The sequence below is a fragment of the Engystomops pustulosus genome, chromosome 11, assembly GCF_040894005.1.
Source record: "Engystomops pustulosus chromosome 11, aEngPut4.maternal, whole genome shotgun sequence".
NCBI lineage: Eukaryota > Metazoa > Chordata > Amphibia > Anura > Leptodactylidae > Engystomops > Engystomops pustulosus.
In genome coordinates this window covers 80,239,420-80,255,021 of record NC_092421.1, presented here as the reverse complement: position 1 = coordinate 80,255,021, position 15,602 = coordinate 80,239,420, and the positions used below count along the sequence as shown (strand labels likewise).

Genomic DNA, 15,602 nt, shown 5'->3' with positions numbered 1-15,602 from the left:
ACAAGCTGTTACACTGGGCAGGAGCACTTCCCCCTCCCATGCTGCTTTGAGATTACATCAGGCAGAAGGAGAGATTGGGAGGGATTTTTTTTAGTTGTGTCTGAGGTAAAACTTTTTGAGTTGCCCATGGAAACCAATCAGAGCTCAGTTTTAACTTTATAAATCATCTGTGGGGAAATGAAAGCTGAGCTCTGATTGGTTCCCATGGGCAACTGGAACAGTTCTGCTTTCAGACACGTCTGATAAATCTCCCCTATTGAATCAGCCACACTGATGCTACAGCACAGAGGGGCACTGGTAACACCCCCAGAGCCCTTCTGCCTAGATCTATGAGGTTTATCATGCATGATTTTGATGGTAGATTTCCTTTAAGTGTTTGGGGCTGAGCTACATTACTATACTGTGGGGATGTGAACAGATGGGTTTTTTGAATCCTGGATGATCCCTTTAACTGCAACTTGAATTATTTCAAGTCTATTTTCCAGGCTGCAATGAGTCAAAATCATATTCTTATCCCAAGCAGATTTGTTAGAAGACGAGCTGCAGGCACAGTAGCTCCGCAGCAGAATCCACAGCAGAATCCGCAGCAGAATCCGCAGCCACCTCCCGCACACATGGAATATGGAGTCATTGCTGCTTTTCTTCTGCTGTTTTCCTGCGCACCATTAGATGGCGCTGATGAGCTGCCGTGTTTCTGCATGTTATCTGCACTTATTATAGACATTTGTTACTGATTTAAAGGGGTTTTCCAGTCCTAAATTATACTAATAGTCGCACAGTAGGGGGCGCTGGTGCTGATCCGCTGTGTGAAGTGGCACCAATAGGAGCAGAAAATCTACCCCATCTGTGAATCTCCCATAACTTCACCCCCTAGTGCACCCAAAAATATAACATTGCCCCTCTTACTGGTCCCCATCTTGCATCACGCCTCCTCCTCTGCTCAATACATTGTATAATGCCCCATCCCCCCCCCTTGTAAAGCCCCTTTTATTTTTCTTTTAGATGCCTCTTTTCTCCAGTCCTCTCCCCTATCTTATGCTTTCCTGTAGCACCCACATCTATAACCCCCCCCCCTAATGTTTTGTAGCCTTCATCTTTGATCCATTCCTCTGCACAGGTTAATGGTAGAGCAGAAAGCCGTCGGCTCCTTGCATCACTATTACATTGCACTGAGGCCCAGGACTGTGTGAAGGATCCACAAAGCCCAAACTGAACCCCTCAATCCAGGGCGGTCAGGAGTTATGTTCTAGGGAGAGCTGGTTAGTAGAGGATATAGATATGGAAAACCCCTTTAAAACATTCTCCTTCCACATCTACAAGCAAAGCACTTTACGTTTCGCAAGAACAAATTCTACTTTTCTCTTGTTTGAAGTCGGCAGAAAGCGTCACAGCTGCCAAAATCCCGTATTTCATGCTTCTATCACATATTACAGAACTGGTTATTTCTCGCTTTTAGACCCAATTTCACAGGAGTCTCGGTTTTCAAGCAGAGCCTGAAGTGTACACTTTATTAATGGAAGTCGCCTCGAAATGACTCCAGGCTACGCCGCGCCTCAATGTCCTCCGCCCTCTAAAGATTTTCAGATGGTTGAGAAATTACAGCCCATGGATGCGATATAACTATTACTGTAGCTGCAGAGAGACACATGTAGCAATATTACATGATGAGTAATTACATGTATCAGTGCGACCGATATTCACGAGGGGTCAATAGAACAGAAACTCAATATCAGATTGGGTGGGGGGGGGGGGGTTCCAGCACCCCCACAGATCACTAGTCATAGCAGATGATAGAATGGAAAAGCAAGTAAACAGCGTCATTCTCTGTGTCGTGGTCAGGCCAGGTTACTGCAAATTATCTCGCATTCATTTTAATGGGAACTGAGCTGCAGTACCTCGACTCAGCCACTACACAGAGAATGGCGCAGTCTGCTGCTAAGCAATCCCCCATCATATGTTATGTGTAGCATATTTTACCTTCCGCAGAAGTGCAATCATATCCTTTGACCAGACGGATGAGTATTGGACCGTGATTGTGCTAAATAACTGGACGAGAGTCTCCACTGGATTGCTGGAATGGATGTCATACGGCCGCTATGGAAAAATAAGAATATGATAAAAAATTACTTAGTCTGTTGTTCATGAAATCTGCCAAGATCTAATGAATGTGCGCCGTGCCGAGCGCGATGGGGAGTGTGCGCCCTGCCGAGTGCCATGGGGAGTGTGCGCCCTGCCGAGTGCGATGGGGAGTGTGCGACCTGCCGAGTGCCATGGGGAATGTGCACCGTGCCGAGCGCGATGGGGAGTGTGCGCCCTGCCGATTGCCATGGGGAGTGTGCGCCCTGCCGAGTGCGATGGGGAGTGTGCATCCTGCCGAGTGCCATGGGGAGTGTGCGCCCTGCCGAGTGCGATGGGGAGTGTGCGCCCTGCCGAGTGCGATGGGGAGTGTGCGCCCTGCCGAGTGCGATGGGGAGTGTGCGCCCTGCCGAGTGCGATGGGGAGTGTTCCTCCTGCCGGGTGTGATGGGGAGTGTGCGTCCTGCCGAATGCCATGGGGAGTGTGCGCCCTGCCGAGTGCCATGGGGAATGTGCGCCCTGCCGAAAGCGTTGGGGAGTGTGCGCCCTGCCGAAAGCGATGGGGAGTGTGCGCCCTGCCGGGTGTGATGGGGAGTGTTCCCCCTGCCGGGTCCGATGGGGAGTGTGCGCCCTGCCGAAAGCAATGGGGAGTGTGCGCCCTGCCGAAAGCAATGTGGAGTGTGCGCCCTGCCGGGTGTGATGGGGAGTGTTCCCCCTGCCGGGTCCGATGGGGAGTGTGCGCCCTGCCGAGTGTGATGGGGAGTGTGCGCCCTGCCGAAAGCGATGGGGAGTGTGCACCCTGCCGGGTGCGATGGGGAGTGTGCGCCCTGCCGGGTGTGATGGGGAGTGTTCCCCCTGCCGGGTCCGATGGGGAGTGTGCGCCCTGCCGAGTGCGATGGGGAGTGTGTGCCATGCGGGGTGCGATGGGGAGTGTGCGCCATGCCGGGTGCGATGGGGAGTGTGCGCCCTGTCGGGTGCGATGGGGAGTGTGCGCCCCGCCGAGTGCGATGGGTAGTGTGCCCCCGCCGAGTGCGATGGGGATTGTGCGCCCTGCCGAGTGCGATGGGGAGTGTGCGCCCTGCCGGGTGCGATGGGGAGTGTGCGCCCTGCCGGGTGCGATGGGGAATGTGCACCCTGCCAGGTGCTATGGGGAGTGTGTGCCCTGCCAGGTGCGATGGGGAGTGTGCGCCCTGCCAGGTGCGAAGGGGAGTGTGTGCCCTGCCGAGTGCCATGGGGAATGTGCGCCCTGCCGAGTGCCATGGGGAGTGTGTGCCCCGCCGAATGCGATGGGGAGTGTGTGCCCTGCCGAGTGCGATGGGGAGTGTGCGCCCTGCCGAGTGCCATGGGGAATGTGCGCCCTGCCGAGTGCGATGGGGAGTGTGCGCCCTGCCGAGTGCGATGGGGAGTGTGCGCCCTGCCGAGTGCGATGGGGAGTGTGCGCCCTGCCGAGTGCGATGGGGAGTGTGCGCCCTGCCGGGTGTGATGGGGAGTGTGCGCCCCACCAGGTGCGGTGGGGAGCATGCATCCCGTTCATAGACCACAGTACAATGATGGAAGATTTAAAGGGGTTTCCTCATTTCAGCAAGTAAATGTTGTTGTTTGAATACTTTCTGTATCAATTCCTCACAGTTTTGTAGTTCTCTGCCTGCAGTCATTCTATAGAAACCCAAAACAGAAAAATTTGGGAAACCCTACGAAAGTGCGGCCACGGAGCCCTTAGTAAATGAGCCCCTTTGTCGTCCTACATGTCGCTTGATGTTTGTCTGCGTTGACCTGTTCTATGGGTCACTGCTGGATTTCCGTCGCTCTAGGGAGCCCCTTACTCTTTCAATATGTAATTGAAGTCCATGATTGGGAACATTCAAATATATTTGTGTAATTCTCAGTGTCCTTATAGGTGATATTTGTCAATCGTCCCAAATTTGTAAAAATTTCAGTAACATTCCTGGCAAATTCAACCAATCCGTCCTGAAAAGACGACCCAGAAGCAGCGGCAAAGGGGAACTGAAATGCAACAAGTTGACTAATGAAACATTTACTTACCCAACCCCTGAGGAGCTCGAACGCCATGACCCCTAACGACCACCAATCAACCTCAAAGGAGTAACCGGTGCCGCCATTGAGAAAGGACTGGAAAATCTCTGGGGCTGAGATGGAGAGAAATACCAGGTTATTCCATCAAATTATGTTACTTCAGGAAACATTTACATTTGAATTTTAATTCGCCCGGCTCCGCTGTGGAAGTTGGGGGTCATTTCCCATGGATCAACTATCAATGGTTTATAACTTGCATTGTTGCTGAGCTGCAGTACCTTGCTCTGCCATTATACAGGGAGCTGCGCTGTGTTTCTATGAGTGAGCTTCACTACCATAGATCTATATGTAAGGGACCATGAAGGAAAGATACTTCTCCAGTTGGCTAATGGGAAGGGGTGAACCTAAATTCTCTGCTGCCTGAGGTGAACTATAGAACGGCGCCCCCCTCTGCCACATCCAGAGGGGTAAGCAGGGTCTCTTTCCCTGCCAAATCTTTGCACCATATTATGGAGTATGATCTGCCCCCCCCCCCCTCTTTTTTGCAGTGGGTACAGAAAGTATTACAACTAGAGATGAGCGAACACTAAAATGCTCGGGTACTCGTTATTCGAGACGAACTTTTCCCGATGCTCGAGTGCTCGTCTCGAATAACGAACCCCATTGAAGTCAATGGGAGACTCGAGCATTTTTCAAGGGGACCAAGGCTCTGCACAGGGAAGCTTGGCCAAACACCTGGGAACCTCAGAAAAGGATGGAAACACCACGGAAATGGACAGGAAACAGCAGGGGCAGCATGCATGGATGCCTCTGAGGCTGCTTAAACGCACCATTATGCCAAAATTATGGGCAACAGCATGGCCATGACAGAGTGACAGAATGAAGCTAGATAGCATCTAAAACATCCAATAATTGACCCTGACACTATAGGGGACGGCATGCAGAGGCAGCGGCAGCAGGCTAGAGAGTGTCATGGCGACATACCCTAAATGGACTCAGGCTTCAAACCAATGGGTGGCAGAGAGGAACCAAAGGAGGTGAGCAAGAAGTGCTCAAATAATATCGGTACATGATAAAAGTTTGCCAGTATATTTTGTGGATTACACAGCAGGGTGGCGACAAAGTTAACATGGAAGCCATGAAAACAACCCAAAATTCTGCCTGACACAGCTCGTTTGATAAGGGGACCATGTATGGAGGCAGTGAACTAGTAGTAGATTAAAGGTGCTGCAGTTAAAACTATGTTAGTTGGATCTTGGCATGGAGCTGGCGCTCCGCTGCCAGACGAGCTTTCGCCAATCCAAGCCCCTGTCTCTAGGCTACTCCCCAAACAGCACTTTTGTATAAGATCAAGTGTAGTAGCGTTCTTATAAGTTTAGGATATGCCGGGTGAGGGGAATGTAAACAGATGCGCAAGAAGCGCATGATGCGCATGGAGCTGGCGCTCCGCTGCCAGGCGAGCTTTCGCAAATCCAAGCCCCTGTCTCTAGGCTACTCCCCAAACAGCACTTTTGTATAAGATCAAGTGTAGTAGCGTTCTTATAAGTTTAGGATATGGCGGGTGAGGGGAATGTAAACAGATGCGCAAGAAGCGCTGAAATAATATCCCTAAATGGTAAAAGTTTGCAAGTATATTTTGTGGATTACACAGCAGGGTGGCGACAAAGTTAACAACTTTGATGTGGAATGCCCTGTAATAGCTCTTGGGCGGTGTGCCTTTTATCGCCTAGGCTCAGCAGTTTCAGCACCGCCTGCTGTCGCTTAGCGACGGCACTGCTGCTGTGCCTAGAGCTACCGACTGATGGCGCCATGCCCACGGATGGTAATTCGGAGGAGGAGGAGGTGGAGGAGGGGTGGGAGGAGGTATAGTAGGCCTTTGAGACCTGGACCGAGGTAGGCCCCGCAATTCTCTGCGTCGGCAGTATATGACCAGCCCCAGGGTCAGACTCGGTCCCAGCCTGCACCAAGTTAAGTGTAGTAGCGTTCTTATAAGTTTGGGATATGGCGGGTTAGGGGAATGTAAACAGATGCGCAAGAAGCGCATGATGCGCATGGAGCTGGCGTTCCGCTGCCAGGCGAGCTTTCGCCAATCCAAGCCCCTGTCTCTAGGCTACTCCCCAAACAGCACTTCTAAGAACCTTTTGTATAAGATCAAGTGTAGTAGCGTTCTTATAAGTTTAGGATATGCCGGGTGAGGGGAATGTAAACAGATGCGCAAGAAGCGCTGAAATAATATCCCTAAATGGTAAAAGTTTGCCAGTATATTTTGTGGATAACACAGCAGGGTGGCGACAAAGTTAACAACTTTGATGTGGAATCCATGAAAACAACCCAAATTTCTGCCTGACACACCTCGTTTGATAAAGGGACGATGTATGGAGGCAGCTATATGGACGACTTTTGGAGGTAGCAATGGAGACAACGTGTGGAGGCTGCTATGGAGACAATTTAATTTGGATAGTGCCTGTATGTGGCAGTCCCAAACATTTTTCAAACCAGAGGAGCAGGTAGGTGGCCCTCCAGTAAAATGGAATAGATTGAGTGCCTGTATGTGGCAGTCCCAAAAATTCTTCAAACCAGAGGAGCAGGTAGGTGGCCCTCCAGTAAAATGGAATAGATTGAGTGCCTGTATGTGGCAGTCCCAAAAATTGTTCAAACCAGAGGAGCAGGTAGGTGGCCCTCCAGTAAAATGGAATAGATTGAGTGCCTGTATGTGGCAGTCCCAAAAATTCTTCAAACCAGAGGAGCAGGTAGGTGGCCCTCCAGTAAAATGGAATAGATTGAGTGCCTGTATGTGGCAGTCCCAAAAATTCTTCAAACCAGAGGAGCAGGTAGGTGGCCCTCCAGTAAAATGGAATAGATTGAGTGCCTGTATGTGGCAGTCCCAAAAATTGTTCAAACCAGAGGACCGGGTAGGTGGCCCTCCAGAAAAATGGAATAGATTGAGTGCCTGTATGTGGCACTCACAAAAATTGTTTCAAACAGAGGACCGGGTAGGTGGCCCTCCAGAAAAATTAAATGCATGAAGTATAGCAAGAGCCAGTGGGCCCTGTCAAAAAATAGCCATTTTCCTCTGCTTTACTGTACAAAGAGGAGGAGAAGGAGGAAAATGAGGAGGAGGAGGAGGAGTGGATCAATTATTCAGGTTGAGCTTCCTTCACCTGGTGGAGATTGGAAATTCTGAGAAATCCAGCCTTTATTCATTTTAATAAGCGTCAGCCTGTCAGCGCTGTCAGTCGACAGGCGTGTACGCTTATCGGTGATGATGCCACCAGCTGCACTGAAAACCCGCTCGGACAAGACGCTAGCGGCAGGGCAGGCAAGAACCTCCAAGGCGTACAGCGCCAGTTCGTGCCACATGTCCAGCTTTGAAACCCAGTAGTTGTAGGGAGCTGTGTGATCATTTAGGACGATGGTATGGTCAGCTACGTACTCCCTCACCATCTTTCTGTAAAGATCAGCCCTACTCTGCCGAGACTGGGGACAGGTGACAGTGTCTTGCTGGGGTGACATAAAGCTGGCAAAAGCCTTGTAAAGCGTACCCTTGCCAGTGCTGGACAAGCTGCCTGCTCGCCTACTCTCCCTCGCTACTTGTCCCGCAGAACTACGCACTCTGCCGCTAGCGCTGTCAGAAGGGAAATACTGTTTCAGCTTGTGCACCAGGGCCTGCTGGTATTCATGCATTCTCACACTCCTTTCCTCTGCAGGGATGAGAGTGGCAAGATTTTGCTTGTACCGTGGGTCCAGGAGAGTGAACACCCAGTAATCGGTGCTGGAATAAATTCTTTGAACGCGAGGGTCACGGGATAGGCAGCCTAGCATGAAATCTGCCATATGCGCCAGAGTACCAACGCGTAAGAATTCACTCCCCTCACTGGCCTGACTGTCCATTTCCTCCTCCTCCAACTCCTCCAACTCCTCTTCTTCTGCCCATACACGCTGAACAGTGAAGGACTCAACAATGGTCCCCTCTTGTGTCTCGCCAACATTCTCCTCCTCTTCCTCCTCATCCTCCTCCACCTCCACCTCCTCCGATATGCGCTGAGAAACAGACCTCAGGGTGCTTTGGCTATCAACAAGGGAATATTCTTCCCCCGTCTCTTGTGACGAGCGCAAAGCTTCCGACTTCATGCTGACCAGAGAGTTTTTCAACAGGCCAAGCAGCGGGATGGTGAGGCTGATGATGGCGGCATCGCCACTGACCATCTGTGTTGACTCCTCAAAGTTACTCAGCACCTGACAGATATCAGACATCCACGTCCACTCCTCATTGTAGACTTGAGGAAGCTGACTGACCTGACTACCAGTTCTGGTGGAAGTTGACATCTGGCAGTCTACAATCGCTCTGCGCTGCTGGTAAACTCTGGATAACATGGTCAGTGTTGAATTCCACCTCGTGGGCACGTCGCACAACAGTCGGTGAGCGGGCAGTTGGAGGCGGCGCTGCGCTGCCCTGAGAGTGGCAGCATCTGGGCTGGACTTCCTGAAATGCGCACAGATGCGGCGCACCTTCGTGAGCAAATCAGACAGATTGGGGTATGTCTTGAGGAAACGCTGCACTATCAGATTTAACACATGGGCCAGGCATGGCACATGTGTCAGTCTGCCGAGTTGCAGAGCCGCCACCAGGTTACGGCCGTTGTCACACACAACCATTCCCGGCTTGAGGTTCAGCGGTGCCAGCCACAGATCAGTCTGCGCCGTGATGCCCTGTAATAGCTCTTGGGCGGTGTGCCTTTTGTCGCCTAGGCTCAGCAGTTTGAGCACCGCCTGCTGTCGCTTAGCGACGGCACTGCTGCTGTGCCTAGAGCTACCGACTGATGGCGCCGTGCCCACGGATGGTAGTTCGGAGGAGGAGGTGGAGGAGGGGTGGGAGGAGGAGGAGGCATAGTAGGCCTGAAACACCTGGACCGAGGTAGGCCCCGCAATCCTCGGCGTCGGCAGTATATGAGCAGCCCCAGGGTCAGTCTCGGTCCCAGCCTCCACCAAGTTAACCCAATGTGCCGTCAGCGATATATAGTGGCCCTGCCCGGCAGCACTCGTCCACGTGTCCGTGGTCAGGTGGACCTTGTCAGAAACGGCGTTGGTCAGGGCACGGATGATGTTGTCTGACACGTGCTGGTGCAGGGCTGGGACGGCACATCGGGAAAAGTAGTGGCGGCTGGGGACCGAATACCGAGGGGCGGCCGCCGCCATGAGGTTGCGAAAGGCCTCGGTCTCTACTAGCCTATAGGGCAGCATCTCCAGGCTAAGCAATCTGGAGATGTGCACATTAAGGGCTTGGGCGTGCGGGTGGGTTGCACTATATTTGCGTTTCCGCTCCAGCGTCTGGGGTATGGAGAGCTGAACGCTGGTGGATGCTGTGGAGGATCGTGGAGGCGACGATGGGGTTTTTGGGCCAGGGTCCTGGGCAGGGGGCTGACTAGCAGCTGACACAGGGGAAGGAGCAGTGGTGTGCACGGCCGGAGGTGAACGGGCTTGTTGCCACTGAGTGGGGTGCTTAGCATTCATATGCCTGCGCATACTGGTGGTAGTTAAGCTAGTAGTGGTGGAACCCCTGCTGAGCCTGGTTTGGCAAATGTTGCACACCACAGTCCGTCGGTCATCCGGTGTTTCCTTAAAGAACCTCCACACTTCTGAAGATCTAGCCCTCGCCGCAAGAGCCCTCACCACGGGAGCTTCACTAGTTGACAGTGGCGCTGATGCACCAGCTCTGGCCCTGCCTCTCCGTCTGGCCCCACCACTGCCTCTTCCAACCTGTTCAGGTCGAGGACTCTCCTCCGTCTCAGAAGCACTGTGTTCACCCGGCCTCTCAACCCAGCTTGGGTCTGTCACCTCATCATCCTCCGATCCCTCAGTCTGCTCCCCCCTCGGACTTCCTGCCCTGACAACAACTTCCCCACTGTCTGACAACCGTGTCTCCTCATCGTCGGACACCTCTTTACACACTTCCACTACGTCAAGAAGGTCATCATCACCCACAGACTGTGACTGGTGGAAAATCTGGGCATCGGAAAATTGCTCAGCAGCAACCGGACAAGTGGTTTGTGACTGTGGGAAGGGTCCAGAAAACAGTTCCTCAGAGTATGCCGGTTCAAATGGCAAATTTTCCTGGGAGGGGGCAGACTGGGGGGGAGGAGGCTGAGGTGCAGGAGCTGGAGGAGTGGGGATTTCGGTGACATGGGTGGACTGCGTGGAAGACTGACTGGTGGTGGACAAATTGCTCGAAGCATTGTCAGCAATCCACGACATCACCTGTTCGCACTGTTCTGGCCTCAACAGTGCTCTACCACGAGTCCCAGTAACTTCAGACATGAACCTAGGGAGTGTAGCTCTGCGGCGTTCCCCTGCTCCCTCATCAGCAGGTGGTGTCTCACCCCGCCCAGGACCACGGCCTCTGACCCCTGCAGTAGTTGGACGCCCACGTCCCCGCCCTCGTCCTCTACCCCTAGCCCTGGGGTTAAACATTTTTAAAATGAGAGTTATAACTTTTTTTTTTTTTTTACTTTTTTTTGTTTTTTTTGTGTTTTTTTGTGTTTTTTGTTTTTTTTTGTGTTTTTTGTTTTTTTTTGAGTTTTTAGAACCAAACAATCCTATCCTATTGCTATGGCTATTTTCTAGCCAAGTATCAAAGGAAGCACACTACTATGCCAGATGAGATGACACTGAGTTAGTGCCTAATAGAAATCCAACCCCTACTGAATTTTCCCACTTCAGCCTTTGCTATGGATATGTGCGCCACTAAGCGCAGAACACAGCGGTCGCAAGTCTCACTACAAATTGCTCAGAATTGGCAAGTACATGCACTGCAGAAACTACAGCCACCAGCAGATCAACCAGAAATCAAATATATAGAACGCTACTGTAGGCTTCAAGAAGCTATTTGTATTCTCCTATGGCTATTTTCTAGCCAAGTATCAAAGGAAGCACACTACTATGCCAGATGAGATGACACTGAGTTAGTGCCTAATAGAAATCCAACCCCTACTGAATTTTGCCACTTCAGCCTTTGCTATGGATATGTGCGCCACTAAGCGCAGAACACAGCGGTCGCAAGTCTCACTACAAATTGCTCAGAATTGGCAAGTACATGCACTGCAGAAACTAAAGCCACCAGCAGATCAACCAGAAATCAAATATATAGAACGCTACTGTAGGCTTCAAGAAGCTGTTTGTATTCTCCTATGGCTATTTTCTAGCCAAGTATCAAAGGAAGCACACTACTATGCCAGATGAGATGACACTGAGTTATTGCCTAATAGAAATCCAACCCCTACTGAATTTTGCCACTTCAGCCTTTGCTATGGATATGTGCGCCACTAAGCGCAGAACACAGCGGTCGCAAGTCTCACTACAAATTGCTCAGAATTGGCAAGTACATGCACTGCAGAAACTAAAGCCACCAGCAGATCAACCAGAAATCAAATATATAGAACGCTACTGTAGGCTTCAAGAAGCTGTTTGTATTCTCCTATGGCTATTTTCTAGCCAAGTATCAAAGGAAGCACACTACTATGCCAGATGAGATGACACTGAGTTATTGCCTAATAGAAATCCAACCCCTACTGAATTTTCCCACTTCAGCCTTTGCTATGGATATGTGCGCCACTAAGCGCAGAACACAGCGGTCGCAAGTCTCACTACAAATTGCTCAGAATTGGCAAGTACATGCACTGCAGAAACTACAGCCACCAGCAGATCAACCAGAAATCAAATATATAGAACGCTACTGTAGGCTTCAAGAAGCTGTTTGTATTCTCCTATGGCTATTTTCTAGCCAAGTATCAAAGGAAGCACACTACTATGCCAGATGAGATGACACTGAGTTAGTGCCTAATAGAAATCCAACCCCTACTGAATTTTGCCACTTCAGCCTTTGCTATGGATATGTGCGCCACTAAGCGCAGAACACAGCGGTCGCAAGTCTCACTACAAATTGCTCAGAATTGGCAAGTACATGCACTGCAGAAACTAAAGCCACCAGCAGATCAACCAGAAATCAAATATATAGAACGCTACTGTAGGCTTCAAGAAGCTATTTGTATTCTCCTATGGCTATTTTCTAGCCAAGTATCAAAGGAAGCACACTACTATGCCAGATGAGATGACACTGAGTTAGTGCCTAATAGAAATCCAACCCCTACTGAATTTTGCCACTTCAGCCTTTGCTATGGATATGTGCGCCACTAAGCGCAGAACACAGCGGTCGCAAGTCTCACTACAAATTGCTCAGAATTGGCAAGTACATGCACTGCAGAAACTAAAGCCACCAGCAGATCAACCAGAAATCAAATATATAGAACGCTACTGTAGGCTTCAAGAAGCTGTTTGTATTCTCCTATGGCTATTTTCTAGCCAAGTATCAAAGGAAGCACACTACTATGCCAGATGAGATGACACTGAGTTATTGCCTAATAGAAATCCAACCCCTACTGAATTTTGCCACTTCAGCCTTTGCTATGGATATGTGCGCCACTAAGCGCAGAACACAGCGGTCGCAAGTCTCACTACAAATTGCTCAGAATTGGCAAGTACATGCACTGCAGAAACTAAAGCCACCAGCAGATCAACCAGAAATCAAATATATAGAACGCTACTGTAGGCTTCAAGAAGCTGTTTGTATTCTCCTATGGCTATTTTCTAGCCAAGTATCAAAGGAAGCACACTACTATGCCAGATGAGATGACACTGAGTTAGTGCCTAATAGAAATCCAACCCCTACTGAATTTTCCCACTTCGGCCTTTGCTATGGATATGTGCGCCACTAAGCGCAGAACACAGCGGTCGCAAGTCTCACTACAAATTGCTCAGAATTGGCAAGTACATGCACTGCAGAAAGTACAGCCACCAGCAGATCAACCAGAAATCAAATATATAGAACGCTACTGTAGGCTTCAAGAAGCTATTTGTATTCTCCTATGGCTATTTTCTAGCCAAGTATCAAAGGAAGCACACTACTATGCCAGATGAGATGACACTGAGTTATTGCCTAATAGAAATCCAACCCCTACTGAATTTTGCCACTTCAGCCTTTGCTATGGATATGTGCGCCACTAAGCGCAGAACACAGCGGTCGCAAGTCTCACTACAAATTGCTCAGAATTGGCAAGTACATGCACTGCAGAAACTAAAGCCACCAGCAGATCAACCAGAAATCAAATATATAGAACGCTACTGTAGGCTTCAAGAAGCTGTTTGTATTCTCCTATGGCTATTTTCTAGCCAAGTATCAAAGGAAGCACACTACTATGCCAGATGAGATGACACTGAGTTATTGCCTAATAGAAATCCAACCCCTACTGAATTTTGCCACTTCAGCCTTTGCTATGGATATGTGCGCCACTAAGCGCAGAACACAGCGGTCGCAAGTCTCACTACAAATTGCTCAGAATTGGCAAGTACATGCACTGCAGAAACTAAAGCCACCAGCAGATCAACCAGAAATCAAATATATAGAACGCTACTGTAGGCTTCAAGAAGCTATTTGTATTCTCCTATGGCTATTTTCTAGCCAAGTATCAAAGGAAGCACACTACTATGCCAGATGAGATGACACTGAGTTATTGCCTAATAGAAATCCAACCCCTACTGAATTTTCCCACTTCGGTCTTTGCTATGGATATGTGTGCCACTAAGAGCTAAACACAACGGTAGCAAGTCCCCCTGCTAATTCCTCACAAAATGGTAAAAGATGCAAATTAAAATAAAAAAAGTAGAACGTTATTGTAGCCCTAAGAAGGGCTGTTGGGTTCTTTGAGAATCACTCCTGCCTAACAGTAAGCTAATAGAACACCCTAACGCTTTCCCTGAGCAGCAGCAGCTCTCTCCCTAGCGGCATCCAGAGACAGAATGATCCGAGCAGCGCGGCCAGCGGCTAGTCTATCCCAGGGTCACCTGATCTGGCCAGCCAACCACTGCTATCGACGTGTAAGGGTACCACGTCATGCTGGGTGGAGTGCAGAGTCTCCTGGCTTGTGATTGGCTCTGTTTCTGGCCGCCAAAAAGCAAAACGGCGGGAGCTGCCATTTTCTCGAGCGGGCGAAGTATTCGTCCGAGTAACGAGCAGTTTCGAGTACCCTAATGCTCGACCGAGCATCAAGCTCGGACGAGCATGTTCGCTCATCTCTAATTACAACCCCTTTACATTTTTCACTCTTTGATTTTTTGCAGCCAATTGGTAAGATCAAAAACGTTTTTTTTTGCTCATTATTGTGTACCTCACCCCCAGTAATATGCACCCCGCCCCCAGTAATGTGCCCTCTGCCCCCCCACCCCCAGTAATTCGCACCCCGCCCCCAGTAATGTGCCCTCTGCCCCCCCAGTAATGTGCCCTCTGCCCCCCCACCCCCAGTAATATGCACCCCGCCCCCAGTAATGTGCCCTCTGCCCCCCCAGTAATGTGCCCTCTGCTTCCCCAGTAATGTGCCCTCTACCCCCCCCCCCCACCCCCAGTAATGTGCACTTTGACACCACAGAAATGTAGATATTTTTGCAGATTTATTAAACAAGAAAAACTGAAATATCACCTGGTGATAAGTATTTAGCCCCTTTGCTGTGACTCTCATATGTAACTTACATGCTGTCCATTTCCTTCTGATCTTCCTTGAGATGTTTTGGCTACTTCATTGGAGTCCAGCTATGTTAAACTGATTAAACTTGATTAGGAAAGGTGCACACCTGTCTATATAAGACCTCACAGCTCACAGTGCATGTCACAGCACATGAGAATCATAAGGTCTAAGGAACTGCCCAAGGAGCTCAGAGACAGAAATGTGGCAAGGCACAGTTCTGGCTAAGGTTACAAAAGAATTTCTGCAGCACTCAAGGTTCCTAAGAGCACAGAGTACAGCAAACTAAGCAATCGCTGGAGAATAGCCTTGGTGAGAGGTAAAGAAGAACCCTAGGACCATATGGCTGAGCTCCAGAGATGCAGGAAGGAGATGGGAGTCACCTATCACTGCGGCCTCCAGCAGTTGGGGCTTTATGGCAGAATCGGGAAGCTTCTAAGTGCAGGATCCATACTATAAGGAATAAGATTCTCTGCTCTGGTGCGATGAAGATTGAACTTTCTGGTTTTAATTCTAAGAGAAGAGAAAGCCCGGCGTCGCTCATCACTTGCTAAATAGAATCCCAGCAGTGACAAATGGGGGGCAGCATCAAGCTATTGGGGGGGGGGGGGATACGACCGCCAGGTGTAATGGAGGGAAAGATGAATGTGGCCAAGTACAGAGAGATCCTGGATGAGAACCTTTCCTGATTAGAGATGAGCGAACATGCTCGTCCGAGCTTGATGCTCGGTCGAGCATTAGGGTACTCGAAACTGCTCGTTACTCGGACGAATACTTCGCCCGCTCGAGAAAATGGCAGCTCCCGCCGTTTTGCTTTTTGGCGGCCAGAAACAGAGCCAATCACAAGCCAGGAGACTCTGCACTCCACCCAGCATGACGTGGTACCCTTACACGTCGATAGCAGTGGTTGGCTGGCCAGATCAGG

General features: G+C 50.1%; 1 protein-coding gene across 1 annotated transcript in view; it reads right to left on the bottom strand.

Annotated features, from left to right (window-relative positions):
• STK32C (serine/threonine kinase 32C) overlaps positions 1-15,602 on the bottom strand; it is a 285,927-nt gene that overhangs the window by 11,069 nt on the left and 259,256 nt on the right. The window contains exons 7-8 of the mRNA XM_072131004.1: positions 4,119-4,222; positions 1,978-2,094 (exon numbers count right to left, since the gene is read on the bottom strand). Coding sequence (XP_071987105.1) covers positions 1,978-2,094; positions 4,119-4,222 — 221 coding nt within the window. The remainder of the gene's footprint in view (positions 1-1,977; positions 2,095-4,118; positions 4,223-15,602) is intronic.